At 60.5% G+C, this 15,093-nt stretch overlaps 2 protein-coding genes across 21 annotated transcripts in view; both read left to right on the forward strand.

Moving 5' to 3' along the window:
* Window positions 1-705: 705 nt before the first annotated feature.
* Window positions 706-9,733, forward strand: ARRDC1 (arrestin domain containing 1). 4 transcript variants are annotated; one of them, XM_045883618.2, is made up of 8 exons: window positions 706-863; window positions 5,856-5,966; window positions 7,204-7,254; window positions 7,355-7,509; window positions 7,701-7,883; window positions 7,979-8,155; window positions 8,230-8,665; window positions 8,721-9,733. In XM_045883618.2, exons 1-8 carry the CDS (start codon window positions 746-748, stop codon window positions 8,789-8,791), a joined length of 1,302 nt encoding a protein of 433 aa, XP_045739574.1. In that variant the 5' UTR covers window positions 706-745; the 3' UTR covers window positions 8,792-9,733. The 4 variants fall into 4 exon arrangements, with proteins under 4 accessions (XP_045739574.1, XP_064435114.1, XP_045739576.1 ...); XM_064579044.1 differs by having other exon boundaries at window positions 7,204-7,218; XM_045883619.2 differs by having other exon boundaries at window positions 707-863; window positions 8,741-9,733.
* Window positions 9,734-12,393: 2,660 nt separating this feature from the next.
* The window catches only part of EHMT1 (euchromatic histone lysine methyltransferase 1), a 140,852-nt gene continuing 138,152 nt past the window's right edge, over window positions 12,394-15,093 (forward strand). For 3 of the 17 annotated variants that reach the window (XM_045883621.3, XM_064579029.1, XM_045883626.3), the window contains exon 1: window positions 12,404-12,504. In XM_045883621.3, the coding sequence (XP_045739577.2) occupies window positions 12,442-12,504 (63 nt within the window). In that variant the 5' untranslated portion in view covers window positions 12,404-12,441. The other 14 variants (XM_064579031.1, XM_064579039.1, XM_064579038.1 and 11 more) reach the window with 11 other exon arrangements.

A 15,093-nucleotide genomic window follows, 5' to 3' on the forward strand; every position in this document is an offset into this window, starting at 1 on the left:
CCCCCCAGCTCTCCCCCCTCCCCAGTTCCCGCTCCGCAGGGACCTCCCGTGAGACGGCAGGTCAGAAGGCTGTCCCTCCTCCCCCACCCCGCCCCGGGGCGCCGTTCTCGCGGCTCCGGTGCCCGGACGGCCCCGCACCCACACCTCCGGGGCTGAGCGGGGCTCCCGTCCGCGGCCTCCGCCGGAGACTCGCTCCCCGGGGACACCGCCGCCACCCGAGGGCGCGCGGGGGCCGCCGCAGGAGCCCGGCCCGTCGGCAGGAAAGACGGCGCCCGGCGCCGGGGGCCCGCCCCCCGTGACGTCCTTCCGCCGGCCGCCGCGGGGCAGCCGTCCGCCGCGAGCGGGCCGCGAGCGGGCGGGGACGGGGGAGGGGGCGCCGGCCCAGCCCGCCCCCCGCCCCGGCCCGCCCCTCGACAGGTGAGCCGGCCGCGCTTCCCGCGGCAGCAGGGGGCGCCCGCGCGCCGCCCGATCTCCACCCCGCGGGCGGGCCCGGCTGGCGGGCGTCGGGGTCGGGGCAGGAGTTGTCGGTGGAGGGGCGGGAGAAGGGGCGTGGGACGGACTCTGGCGGGGCTGGGGGCAGGGCCGAGGCGGGCCGGGGCCCGCGGGCGGGGGGCGAGCGGGGAGGAGACGGGCCCCGGGGGGATCGGGGTGGGCGGGCCCGACGGGGCGGGCCCTGGAGGGTGGGGCTCGGAGCGCGGCGGCGGGAGGGGGTGTCAGTGCGCGGCCGCCCGGCCAGGGCGACGGCATGGGGCGGGTACAGCTCTTCGAGGTCCGCCTGAGCCGCGGTCGCGTCGTCTACAGCCCGGGAGAGCCGCTGGTGGGGGCCGTGCGCGTGCGCCTACGGGCGCCGCTGCCCTTCCGAGGTGGGCGCGGGGTCGCCTCGGCGGGGGGGCCAGGTCGGCGGGGCCCAGGTGGCTGCGCAGCACCTGCGGCCGGGCGGGCTCTCCCGGAAGCAGCAGCTAGTGGCGCTGGGCCTGGACCCGCGGAACTGGTGGCGCCTCCTGCCGCCCCCTCCCTTCCCCTCCCGCCGGCCCGGGGAGTCTTGGGCCCCGCCGGCTGCAGGGAGGGCTGGGGTGCGGCGGGCCGGGCGGCGCAGACCCGCCGGGGTGGGTGGCTGCTGGCAGGTGGAGCGGAGCAGGGAGGCCACGGTGGCCCAGTCCTTCCGCATGTGCCCTTCCTGTTCTCTCCTAGGGCCGGCCAGAGTCGGGGGCGGGGGTTTAGATCCTGCCCACCTTGCCGAAGGCCCCTCTGACTTGGACACGTGCACGCCCCCGGCCCTCTCTGTCGGGTCTGCAGGGTCCGCTGCACCCTGTACCTGCTGGGCCCTCACCTGGAGCCTGGCCCACGCTGGGCTTTCTCTCCCACACGCCCAGGCCCCTGGCGCAGGCCCTCAAGCCTCATGTTCCCGCGGCGCACCCGTTTCCACCCAGGCTAAGGCTTGGCCTTGCGAGCTGGGAGGGTCTTGCTCATCCCTGCGTGACCCAGGCTTCCAGCCCAGTGAGCATCTAGAAACTGAACCCGAGCCCTACTGGCTGGTCCTTCTGCTGGTGCAGACATCTGGGACTTTGGGGCTGGGAGTCAGGTTGCTGGTGTGGCCCTTGCTAGGGCTCTCCGCAGGTGCGGGCCTTATCTGCCATCTGAGGTGTGGGCAGGGCCCTGAATGGGACTTTTTCAAAGCTCAGCCCTCAGGGTGCCACCCAGGTACTCTGTGCCTGATTGCTGGTTCTGAGCGTGAGTGTGCTCCTGCTGGAGTACTTCTCCACCTTGGATGCTTGGCCCAAACCACAGCCATCAGGCAACCCTCTGGACTTTGATCCTCTGCACCCCTGCGTGCTTGGTAGCTCAGTTCATCTGGTGCCTCTGAGGACTGAGAGCCACTGCCCAACTTTCTGGGCCGCCGCTGCCGGGGTCCTGGATGGGTCTGACTCCTGACCTTGCCATGTTTGAGGCCGCAGGGTTTAGGAAGAAACTGAGTGGGTGAAGGTACCCCTGGTCAGGCGTCCAGCCTTGTGCGGTCTCCTCCTGATGACTCACACCTCCTTTCCTGTCTCCTCGGTTGGAGTTTGGGGTTTGGGTGGGGTAGTTGTGGTGGTGGCAAGGGGCACAGCAGGAACAGTGCAGCTCTTCCTTGGGGCACAAGGAGAGATGACAGTTGAAATGGGAATGAGGGGAGAGCCCAGGGCACAGGAAGGAGGGGTGGGCTTGTGGCTGTGGGGATGGCAGACATGAGACCCCATGCAGGAGCTCACTGCCTGGCTCATCCGCCCAGTCATGCTTCCGTAGCTGGGGCCCAGGGCAAACAGGCTGTTACTGACCACAGTGAAGCAGAGTCCCCCAGCCTCCATGTGGTGGGTGGGATGTGGGTGAATGGACAGTTGGGCCATAGGATGGTGAGGGAGCCCCTGCTGATGGTCCCCACTATCAGTGTGCTAGCCAATCGCCTGAATAGGGGAGGGAAGATGGGGGCATAGGCTGAAGAGTAGATGGATGATGACTTTGAGCCAGAAGAGTTATTATTCAGATTGTCCCTGAGGTGTAGACAGAATGTGGTGCTGAGGCTGTTCTGGGGCCTTCTTTTAGCCCTGGTGGGTTTGGAAAAGGAAAGGCTGTGGTTCTTTTTTTCTTTCATTCATAAGATACTTGTTGAGCTCCTGCTATCAGCCAGTGATGCAACAGGGAGGCCCTCCACTGCTCCAGGAGGACATGGAGGTGGGAAGGCCTCAGGCCTTCAGGCCCTGGGGGGCTCCTAGTCTTGCCCACTAAATGCTTGTCTGATGAAGGACAGAGATGATTTGCACTCAACCATGAGGACACTGGCTGCCCTCGGAGCAAATGCAGAAGGAGAAAGCTGTGGAAGGAACTGGTTCCCTGGAGCCCAGGTCCAGCCGAGCCTGTTCTGCTCTCAAGGGGGGGCATTGGGGGCGGCGGGAGCCTAGACAACAGCAGCAGTCAGCCCCCAGCTCGCCAGCTCACTGAACTCTCACCGTGGGGCAGATGCCATTCTCCCCACCTCCCATGGACCAGCTCTGTGAACCCTCAGAGCAACCCTGGGAGGGGGGCACCATTACTCTTCTCATGCTTCAGACTTAGAAACAGGACAGATGGACGTGCCTCAGAGGCCAGAGCTTTAGTGAAAAGATGTGGCAAAGGCTGGGCTGCTCCAGGTTTGTGGGAACTGGTGGAGGTGGGCGAGACCTTTGGGACCAGAATGAGGAGTGAGCAGAGATCTTCTTGGTCAGATGGCAGATGGTGCAGGGAGGAGGGCTGCTGGACAGGGGAGTTCCGAAGTCACTCTGGAACACAGTCCACATGATGATGTTCCTTGGAGAACAGGAGCAGCCCCAGACCTCCAGATGGACGCTTATCAGTTTGGTGCTTGCCTTTCTTTACCCACCTGAGCACTGTTGGAAGCGAAACACCTTTAAACCTAGGTGGTGCAGCAGGGCATGTTGCTGTGCACGGAGGCCGGCCCCGGTGGTGCCCTTGCTGCGAGTCTGCTGGGCACCAGAACGCATCTGCCCCTGTCCTGTGCCGTTGCCTCGGGGCACACACGCTGGTGTGACGGCTGTGCTCACCTGCAGGAGCAGATCCCCCTGCATGGGGTGGGAGGACCAGCCTACTCTGCGTGTCCATCCCCTGTGCGTCCGTTGTACCCCTGCGGAGGACAGTGGACAGGAACAGGCTGTTTGACTCCAAGATGGTGATGGGAAGCTGCTCGTTCAGGCAAGGTCCCCGCAGGGGCTTTAGCATGTGAGCAAAAAGAGGCTCTTTGCCTGGGCATTGGGAAGGTCATAGAACTTGGGCCCCTCTGGGATACCCCGAGGGTTGGTGTGATACTGTTAGTTTTTCTGAGGGCAGGTGACCCCGCGGCTTGTTCACCTGAATTCTGGGGCCGCATCTAGGCTGGGTGGGTGACTGTTTTAGGCGTTTTGCTGTTGGACACGTGGGCTATGCCTAGATAGTTTGCTGTTACAGTGTTGCTCGTAGCTCCTGGGTAGATAGGGTGGATTGTGAGAACCGTTGGGTCCTCTGGGATGTGCATGTAAGGTCCTAGCAGATCTTCCTGGTGCTTTGCTAGGGCCCCTGTAGCGGCCTACAGTTTGATCACCGTAAAGTTTTCCATCTCCTCTCCAACCCACGTCAAAATATTTAATATTTGCCAACTGATAGGTTAAAATGGTAACTCATTTGAGTTTCTCTGATTTCTACTGAGGTGGGATATCTGTTCCTGTCGTCTGCTGCTATGTAAAAGTCACTTCTATGTAACAAGTCACCCCTAAACTAGGTGGTTTAAAACAACCAGTTTATTATAACTCACAGCGTTGTGGATTGGGAATTTAGACAGAGGTGGGCAGGGTGATTCTTCAGCTCTGTGTGCCATCCACTGAGGTCACTTGACAGTTTTCAGCGGGCACTGGGCCAATCTGGGGACCACTTAATTCCTTCTGGCATACTCTGCTGGTCCCAGAATTCACAGGGCAGCCATATTCAAGGAGGGATGCACCCTCTCTGTGGGGACTGTAGAGTGGCGTGGCATCTGGAATCGTCACACTTCCCCTCCTTTATTCACTCCCTTGCCGTATTTCTCTCAGGATGTGTTCGTCTGTAGGAGCACCCCTGATGTCTCCGATTTCTGGGATAGGAACAATTCCAGGTCTGGCCCTAGGAGGGGATGGCTGATGAAGTGTGGATTAGAAATCAGGGCTGAGGTCTGGTCACTGGCAGTGCCAGCGGGGGTGGAGGATAAGCCAAGGGTTCCCCCGGGGAAAGCCTGGTGGTCTGTGGGTGGCCAATAGGAGGCTTGTTTTGTCAGGGTTGGGTTGGCCTGTGGAGACCCGGACATGTCTGGTGTGGCTGGCCCCTGGCCCTGGGCACTTGGGATACCAGGTTTCTCCTGCCTGGTGCCTCTGTCAGAAGGGTGTCAGATTCTGAGTCACCTTCCCCTCACCTGACCATCAAGTCAGGGGAGGAAGAGGAGAGGCTGGGCAGGGAGGCTGACATCTTTGGCCTTGTCTCAGCCTTGCAGTTAAAGGAGGGGTGGAGCCTCAAGGCTACCTGTCACTGAGCCCCCAGCCCCTCCAGCTGTGGTGTCCTCCTTGCTGGTCCAGCCACGGCCTTCTGACCGTAGTGGTCTTTGGGCAAATGCCCACTGAAGTGGGGAATTTGAGTTCCTGGCCACAGGAAGGTGGTGGTGACCTCTGCTGCAAACGGTCCTGGTCAGAGAGAGGACCAAGTCCTCTCTTGATGTAGGAAATCACCCCTCCTGGGCAGCACTGGTCCAGGAAGCCAAGGGTGTCCCCACCCTGCAGTGTGCCGGGACTGTTGGGTACCTTATCTGCTCAGGCAGGTCTGACCACATTCCTGCATCATGAGGGCTAGCAGTTAGCTTCCTGGAGCATGAAGGGGCGCCTCCCAGCCTAACTGACTTGCCTGTGAGCCAACAGGAAGTGGGGCTGGAGGTCAGCTGCCCCATAGGTTTCTGTTCATCATTGGTGTCCCAAGCATCCCTTGTAGGGAGCTGAGTTTACACAGGTCTGGTGGGCCCAGGGGTGGCTGGGAACCAAGGTTACCAGGTTGGGGGTTGTCCAGGTGTCATCTGGGTGACCACTGGGGCCCTCCTGTTCTGGACTTTGGGACAGATTTAACTCTGTGCCTCATCACCCTGGCTCCCTGGGAGTACCCCAAAATGGGGGATGGACATGAGGTATCCTCTGAAGGGCAGCAGGTCCCTTGCTGGCCTGCCTAAGGGTCAGCACTCCTTGGTGTGCCAGCTCTACCTAAATCTCTGTGATGGGGGCAGGGAGGGGCCCAGGCCAGGGGCTGGCTGGGACTCACACTGTCTCCCGACCTTGCAGCCATCCGAGTGACCTGCATGGGTTCCTGCAGGGTGTCCAGCAAGGCCAATGATGCAGCGTGGGTAGTGGAGGAGGGCTACTTCAACAGTGCTCTGTCGCTGGCTGACAAGGGTGAGTTTGGGAGCCTGTACTTGCCTTGTCACATGTAGTGAACCCCTCCAGGGCAGACCTTGGTTGAGAGTGGGCCTCTCTCCATCCCACCTCCTCATCTGCCTCTGCTCACCCACCCTCTAGCAGGGCTTTGTACCCTGATGTGTTGCTCTCCCCAGCAGGCACTAGGCATTGCCTGATAGAGCCTGGGTGGCTGAAGGGGGCCAGCTTCTCCTTGATTTCGGTGGGCTCTGGCCCCTGGAGTAGGCCCCGTCCCCTTTTCCTGTTTAAGCGAAGCTCTTGTACCCCTTCCTTTGCCAGGCTGCAGCCCTGTACTGCTAGGGTGCCTGGAGTCAGAGGCTGGGAGACCCAGTAGCCAGACCCAGTATGAACTGGTCGGCTGCAGTGCCTGCTTCTAACCTGTGTCCCGTGGTGTCAGCTCGAGGCTCCTGAGCCCTTCACCCCACCCCTGCCTCCTGTCTCCGCAGGCTCCTGAGCCCCTCTCCCCCACCCCTGCCTGCTGTCTCTGTAGGGAGCCTGCCTGCTGGGGTGTCAGCTCGAGGCTCCTGAGCCCCTCTCCCCCACCCCTGCCTCCTGTCTCCGTAGGCTCCTGAGCCCCTCTCCCCCACCCCTGCCTCCTGTCTCTGCAGGCTCCTGAGCCCCTTTCCCCCACCCCTGCCTCCAGTCTCCACAGGCTCCTGAGCCCCTCTCCCCCACCCCTGCCTCCTCTCTCCGCAGGCTCCTGAGCCCCTCTCCCCCACCCCTGCCTCCTGTCTCCGCAGGGAGCCTGCCTGCCTGCTGTGGTGTCAGCTCGAGGCTCCTGAGCCCCTCTTCCCCACCCCTGCCTCCTCTCTCCGCAGGGAGCCTGCCTGCTGTGGTGTCAGCTTGAGGCTCCTGAGCCCCTCTCCCTCACCCCTGCCTCCTGTCTCCTCAGGCTCCTGAGCCCCTCTCCCCCACCCCTGCTTCCTGTCTCCGCAGGCTCCTGAGCCCCTCTCCCCCACCCCTGCCTCCTGTCTCCGCAGGGAGCCTGCCTGCTGTGGTGTCAGCTCGAGGCTCCTGAGCCCCTCTCCCCCACCCCTGCCTCCTGTTTCCGCAGGGAGCCTGCCTGCTGTGGTGTCAGCTCGAGGCTCCTGAGCCCCTCTCCCTCACCCCTGCCTCCTGTCTCCGCAGGCTCCTGAGCCCCTCTCCCCCAGCCCTGCCTCCTGTCTCCGCAGGCTCCTGAGCCCCTCTCCCCCACCCCTGCCTCCTGTCTCCGCAGGGAGCCTGCCAGCTGGTGAGCACAATTTCCCTTTCCAGTTCCTGCTTCCTGGTAAGAGCCCAGCCTGGCCTGGCCAGGCCTGCTGCTGACAGTTGGTGGACAGGAGGTGGGACAGGGGACAGTTGGGTGCCATTCCCTGCTCTTTCTCCAGCCACAGCGCCCACGTCCTTCGAGGGCCCCTTTGGGAAGATTGTGCACCAGGTGCGGGCCACCATTGACACACCACGTTTTTCCAAGGATCACCAGTGCAGCCGTGTGTTCTATATTTTGAGCCCCCTGAACCTGAACAGCATCCCAGACATTGAGGTGAGGATGGAGCCGTGGTTCCTGGCTGATGCCCTACCCCCAGGCTCAGAGATGAGATGGCTGGGATCTAGAAGAGCACTGTGCAGTGTCTGGGGGGCAGGGTTAGCAGGGCTGAGTGGGCTTGTCCAGGGGTTGCAGAGATCTAGGCTGCCCATACCTGCCAAACACTTAATTACTGCCCTCCCCTCAAGCAACCCAACGTGGCCTCCACTACCAAGAAGTTCTCCTATAAGCTGGTGAAGACGGGCAGCGTGGTCCTCACCGCCAGCACTGACCTCCGTGGCTACGTGGTAGGGCAGGTGCTGCGGCTGCAGGCTGACATCGAGAACCAGTCAGGCAAGGACACGAGCCCTGTGGTAGCCAGTCTGCTGCAGGTCAGAGTCCTCTCTGGCTGTCAAGGCCTGTCCCATGGGGCTGGAGGAGGGGGAGGTGACTGGCCTGCCAGGCTCACAGGCTGGCCCTTCCCCAGAAAGTGTCCTACAAGGCCAAGCGCTGGGTCCATGACGTGCGGACCATCGCAGAAGTAGAGGGTGCAGGTGTCAAGGCCTGGAGGCGGGCACAGTGGCAAGAGCAGATCCTGGTGCCTGCCCTGCCCCAGTCAGCCCTGCCAGGCTGCAGCCTCATCCACGTGGACTACTACCTGCAGGTGCTGGGGGTTGGAGGGAGTGTGGTGGGGAAAGGGGGCTGGGTAGCCTAGCCTCACTCTCCCATCCTCCCCAGGTCTCCCTGAAGGTGCCTGAAGCCACTGTGACCCTCCCTGTCTTCATCGGCAATATCGCTGTGAACCACGCCCCAATGAGCCTCCGGCCAGGCCCAGGGCTGCCTCCTGGGGTGCCAGTCCCCGTGGTGCCCTCGGCGCCGCCCCAGGAGGAGGCCGAGGCTGCGGCCAGCAGCCCCCGCTTCGCAGATGCAGTCTCCCTCTCCACGGAGAGCCACTCACATGAGCAGCCATTGCCTGCTGCCTTTGGCTCTGTGCCTGGTGCCCCTGAACCCCGCCCTCAGGATGGCAGCCCTGCTCCCCACCCATTGCCCCCTCCCTTGTGCATCTCCACAGGTGCCACAGTCCCCTACTTTGCAGAGGGTTCTGGAGGGCCAGTGCCCACCAACAGTACCTTGATCCTGCCCCCAGAGTACAGTTCGTGGGGCTATCCCTATGGTGAGTGAGGGGCCTGGGGCCGGGTGGGGGAGAGGGCACCATGAACCCCATGCAGACCTCGTTCTCTCTCCGCAGAGGCCCCGCCATCCTATGAGCAGAGCTGTGGCGGTGCAGATCCCAGCCTGACACCCGGGAGCTGACCCTGTGCCGCCTTCTCCGGGTGGGCTGACCTTTGCCCTGGGATCGGGCACCCAGGGCCTTGTGCCTTCTTCGCTCCCGGCCTGACCCGGCCCACTCAGGACCCGCTGCTGCCCGGCTGCTCCTTTCAGCCTCTGCCTAGGGACCACCCTCTCCCCAGGGGCCTGGGGCCTGGAGAGATGCCGTGTAAATAAAGCACTTCATTTGTAGAGCTAGGCACAGGACAGCCTCTCGGGCACCCTCTTCCCGCCCGGTGCATAGCAGCCTAGCCCTGGGTGCCCCTCCTGGGCATGCACCCCCCACTCCTGGTCCTGCTCGCCCTTCCTTCAGTCCTGGAACCCCGCCTATGGGCCGCCCCATCCTCTCCAGTGCGCATGCCCCTCTCCTTGGTTCTGGGCGCCTCCTTCCAGGTGCCTAGGGCTTAGAAGACTGGCCCGGGGGAGCGGGACCAGCATGGACTGGGTACCTTTAACTCAGGCCGGGGCTGGTGCTTGTTCTCATGGTTCTGCTTAAGGATGTGCCCTCAGAGTGGGGCTTGCATGTCTGGAGCCTTGGTGTTAAATTTAAAATGTATTTGTAATGTGGGGAGAAGAGCACCCCTGTAAGGTTTTATTGACACACTTTGGGCTTGCCCATCCAGCACCCATCATTCCAGGTGGCGGAGTTCAGATCTCCTGCACCAGAGGAAATCCTGTGGGGGGTGACCAGGTGGACTTGCCCACGTGCCCACCCCTTGTGCTGTTCCCTTATCCTTGGCCTCAAGTCTCAAGTTCCTGCTGTCACCACTGCCACCCACGTCTGGCTCTGAGGGATACTGCTGCTCGTCTCCCATGAACACCCAAGCCCATGCCTGCTCCCGAGGTCCCTTTCAAATGCCTGTTGTCTAGGATTCAAGGAACCCAAGAACAAATAAAGTCAGGGTTTGGCAGAGCAACGTTTACCAAAGGGGCATCCTGCAGGTGTTCCAGTGCTGTGGGGAGGCCTGTAAATGCCCAATGGGGCCAGTGATCTGGACCGTGCTTTGGGAAATACTGGAGGTGGGATTAAGATAAGACTTTGGGTTGAAATTCCGTATCTGACATACGGTGAGGGAGTGACCTTGGATAAGCGTCTCAGTTACCTTAATCTATAACAAACTTATGGGACTAGGAGTGGACATATTGAACCCCCTGCCTCCCCACCCCCCGCCCTTGGGGGTTTATTTCTTGTACACTTAACAGTTCAGATAGCTGTTATTCTCAGGTTGAGGCTTCCACCCCGGGGTTCAGGGTGGCCATTCCAGACTTCACCATCAGCCAATTTCCTGGGCCTGCTCCTGTAACTTCTGGGAGGCTACAGGCTGGGAAGTAGATTGAATCACTTGGGCAAACATCCCATTGGCCACTCTTGACAGTTAGAAATGCGCTCCTTAGCCAGGCAGCCATGTACCCAGCTAAAATGTTACTATTTGTGGAACAAGGAGAGGATGAACATTGGAGAAAAGCTCAAAATATGCCACAGGGAGGATAATCTGTAAAACATCCATTAGCAGCCTCATTGTTGGAAACCTGCCTGGCTTTCAACCCCATCTCAGCGTCTCAACAGTTAGGCGGTCTTGAGGGCACGCAACTCCCTTGCTTTAGTTTGTTCACTCAACCCATGTCTCATGACTGACCTGATGGTTATACAGTTCACATGGCATGTGTCAAAAACAGCACTTGATGTAAGTGATCAGTGATCACACAAGGATAGGGCGGGTTGGGCTTACAGTGCAAAATGGGGACACATTCACTTACAGTCAATATTTGCCTGGTAAAGGACTTTCTCTCCACATCTGATTTATTCATTCAACAAATATATATTTTTTTCTTAAGATTTTATTTGACAGAGAGTGAGCACAGTAGGCAGAGTGGCAGGCAGAAGGTGAAGAAGGCTCCCTGCTGAGCAAGGAGCCCAATGTGGGACTCAATCCCAGGACCCTGAGATCATGACCTGAGCCGAAGGCAGCTGCTTAACCGACTGAGCCACCCAGGTGCCCCTCAACAAATATTTGTCTCCTTCATGCCAAGCATTGTTATAGGCAGTAGGGCACACAAGATAAAAATCTCTGTCTGTCGGGACTTCTAAGTGGGAAAGACAACATAGCAGTGGAGTGCCATGGAGTCAAAGCAAGGAAGTTCTGGGGAGCAGTATTGTTTTCAATAGAGAGGTCAGGGAAGGCTTCCCTGAAGAAGTGGTATTTGAAACCCGAGGACGGTAGAGACACTGCGGAGATAGTGCAGGAGTGGAGATGGGGAGGATGGTGCCAGAGAGGCGTATATGGGTGAAGGTGGGTCAGGTTGGGCTGTGCAGGCTGGGACTATTGACTTCCAGTCTTGAGGCTCAGAGTTGGGGTCCTAAGCCTGTTAGGAGCTGACTTAGGCTGTCCCAGAGAAACCTGGGAAGATTTTCTAGGTACTTACATTCGTCCACTTCCTCCTCTGCACCTCTGTGCATGGTCAATGCCCACCTTAGTTACTTTTTCCTGCAGTCCCGTGAGAGTGAGCCATCATAAGCCAGGGGGAGGCAGGATTAGCCTTCGACTCAGGGCCTCCTCAGTTCTCGCTGCAAAGACTGGCCAGAGAAACCCAATTTCAGTCTCTATTTCTTTCCTCAACTCCCAGAAGATGGTAAAAATAGGCCTTAGGGAACGGGTGGGCGAAGCCAGTTTATGTGATGCTGTCCATGAAGGCTGCTTGGTGTGCAGAGATCTTTGTGCATAACTGGCCGGCAGGCTGGCGCCGAGTCAAAGAGCTTGGGGTGGCTCACGGAGGCTGCCCAGACGGAGCGCACCTCCTAGCTGGAGCATCCCGCACGAGCGGGGGGCAGTCCTCCTCCTGGGCACGTTCCCCGCCCCACCCCCAGCCTTCCCAATCGGAACACAGTCCCCGTCCAGAGCGCACTTTCCTAGCGGGACACCCGCCCTACTCAGAGCATCGTCTCCCACAGCGGAAGTGCTCCCTGGCCAGAGCATGCCCCGAGGCCAGGGCACCTCCCCTAACCGAAGCACCCCAAACGCAGGCAACTCTCCTCACTGAGACATCCTCCCACAGCCGGGGCAGTCCCCCCCCCCCGGCACAGTCCCCTCCCCTGTCGGGGCAGGCTTCTCGGTCGCCACAACGCGGGCGCCCACTCCTAGCAGGACCCCCCCACCGGCCGGGGCACCCCCACCACCGGGTACGGCCCAGAAGCACCCTCCAGGTGGGCATTCCTCACAACCAAGCCCCTGCCCACGAACCCGGGAATACCCGCGAACCCGGGCACCGCCCTAGGACGCAAGTCAGGATCCGCCTTCTGCGAAGGTCGACGGAAGAAAAGTGCGTCCGGGGTTAGAGGTCAGGGATCCTTCTCCCCCCCAGCCACCCCCCAGAACGCCCGCGTAGAAGGGAAAGATAGTTGCGGAAACGGGGAGCGAAGCCCAGCCGCCGCGACGCCTCCGGAAGGCCGCTGCGCCCGGCTCCGCCCCCCGCCCGGCCCGCGCGCCCCGGTTCCGGCCGGCGCAGGCTCGCGCCGGGGACGCCGCACGCCGGGCCGTAGTGCGCGGGCGCGGGCGCGGGCGCAGGCGCAGACGCGCGCGGCCAGCCCCGCCCCGCCCTGGGCCGCGAGGCGCGGGCGGGGCGATGGCGCGCGGGAGGGGCGGGGCCACGCTGCGGGCCCGGGCCATGGCCGCCGCGGATGCCGAGGTGAGGAGCGGGGCGGCGGGCCGGCGGCGGCGGGGGCGGCGGGCGCGGCGGCGGCGGCGGCGGGCGCGGCGCCGGCGGGCGGGCGGGGCGCGCGGGCGCGGGCGGGGGCGCCGAGCCGGAGGGGCCGGGCGGGCCCGCGCCTCCCCGCCGCCGCCGCCGCGCCTCAGGCCGAGGCCGGGCCGAGGCCGCCGGCGTCCGGGCCGCGCCGCGCGGGGCGCGCTTTGTGCGGCGGGCGGGCGGGGGGCGGCCGGCGGGCGGGGCGCGGGGTGAGGCCCGGCTGCCCGCGTCCGCGCCGCCCGCCCCCGCGCGCCCCGGGCCTCGGCCGGGCGCCCCGCGGAAGGGGCGGAGGACAAAAGGGAAAGTGGGGCGAGCCGGCCAACTTCGCGGCGCGAGCCGAGGCGAGGCCGTCCGCTCCCGGCGCCTCGCCTGCGCCCGCTGACCTTTCACTTTGTTCCGAATAGGGTGGCACCGTCTTTAACGAAAAGTTGGCCGGCCCGGCGCGCTTCTCCCCAGACAATGCTGCCCGCCCTGGCGGCTGTCAGAAGCAGGAATGCACGACTTCGGTTTATCTCTAAACAAACTGCCTGAACGGGCTCTGGAGATAGAAAGTTCCCCTTTCTTGCTAGTGCCGTTCCGTCGTCCCTCTGGCCGACGCTCAGGGATAGTCTGTTTCCTGGCTCGTAGCAGCACGGAAACCAAACTTGGGAGACGGACCACTAGCTGGCCCCGAAGGGAGGAGCGAGCAGGAGCGGTGCGCCGGTGGAGATGCAGAAATAGTGCGGGCTGCGGGCTGACAGAGGGGCCAGCTTGGAAGACGTGGTGCTCTCTGAGCTTTCTCCTGGAAGTACCGCGTGTGTAGCAGTAAACGCGGGGGCTTCAGAGAGCTCAGGTGTGGCAGTGCAGCCGTCTGGGGCATACACCCAACTGTGTATTTTGATCGGAGGGACGTGGGGTCTTCTTACTTCTGACCTTTTCCGGGTATCTTTGCGAGTGTTGGTCCTAAGTACGCTGGGAGGGTGCGGGGGGTTTTTAAAGTGCAGTGCGAGGACTATTAATTGAGTTCTTATCACACACTCAAGGAATGTATGGGGCTCTGCGACAAGGAGGTAAATTGGGTAGCTTTAAAAGTCACTTCCAGGTTTGTGGAGAAAGGATGTGTACGGAGTAATGATACTTACCGAGCACTCGCTGTGGCTCGCGGCCCTGTGATTTACTTTAGGTGAGTTCTCTCGTTTACCTTTCTCTGCTCTGTGCGGCAGGTACTGTTATTTCCTACTGAGCAGGCGAGGAAGACGCGACTTGGAAGAGATTGAATGACTTCATAGTCCGTTGTAGGACTAGCACTTGTTGGGTGTTTGGCACATAGTGGGTTTTTAATAAATAATTGATGAGCAAATGACCCCAGACGGCTCTCATTCCACGATCAGCCTTGAATAGAGGGCTTAACTCAGCTGATGATAATGACAGCCTGTTCACTGAGCCCTTACCTGTGTCCAGTCCTGTTGTGGCGCTTTGCGTGAATTCACTCATTAAAGCCTGACAGCGATCTTCGAGGTAGGTACTGTTCTGTTCCCGTTTGCAGATGAAGAAACGGGCACAGTGCATCCCAGCGTCTCAGACTTTGTGCTGGAGAGGATGTATGCAGGCAGTTTAGCTCACTGAACGTGTGCTGTGTCCGTGGTGGTCATTTTCACGAAATAAAAGCTCTGGGTTTAGATTCATGATCTTAAGTGTTTATTGTGGAGGTGCATTGATAGGGTAAGGGGCCTCCTGGACGGTGGGTAGGCATAAGATCATCTCTTGCCACTAAATCTGTGAAATGGTTACTGGATCAGGGTTCACTGATTGCCAAATGATTAAACCAGCAAAGTGAACATTTGAAACTTACCTAATTGCCTGTTCTTTTCTCTTTTCCTTGACCTCGAAAGAGAGTCACCACTTTTTCACACTAAAGAGAACTAGTAAGCTAGTGGAATATATCCCCTGCTCCCATTTTGTGGATTAGTAAGTGGGGGCTCCTGGGTTTAATGTATGTTCAGGATCGCCCAGGACCAGAGCATAGGGTAATGTACTTGATTTAAGGCTTTTGACCCAGCAAAATGTCTCCTTTTAGCAGGAGAGCCTTCCCAGGCAGATTGTATGCTTCATATTCTAGCAGGGTGGCAACTTTGTATCTCTTTTTTAAAACTTACTTTTTTGTTAAAATAATATAAGCACATGTACATAGTTTAAAAAGTCAGATAGTGCTGGGGCACCTGGCTGGCTCATTCCATAAGACTCTTGATCTCAGGGTGGTGAGTTCAAGCTCCATATTGGGTGTGGAGCCTACTTAGACTCCCCTCCCCCCCCAAAATACTGAAGGAAGTTAAAAAAAAAAAGTCAAATAGTTCTAAAAGACCTTTTTTTTTTTTTTTTAAAGATTTTATTTATTTATTTGAGAGAGAGAATGAGAGACAGAGCACGAGAGGGAAGCGGGTCAGAGGGAGAAGCAGACCCCCCGCTGAGCAGGGAGCCCGATGTGGGACTCGATCCCGGGACTCCAGGATCATGACGTGAGCTGAAGGCAGTCGCTTAACCAACTGAGCCACC

Source organism: Mirounga angustirostris, unplaced genomic scaffold (assembly GCF_029215605.1).
Source record: "Mirounga angustirostris isolate CCGP_5_RB_7025 unplaced genomic scaffold, mMirAng1.0.hap1 SCAF_15, whole genome shotgun sequence".
Taxonomy (NCBI): Eukaryota; Metazoa; Chordata; class Mammalia; order Carnivora; family Phocidae; genus Mirounga; species Mirounga angustirostris.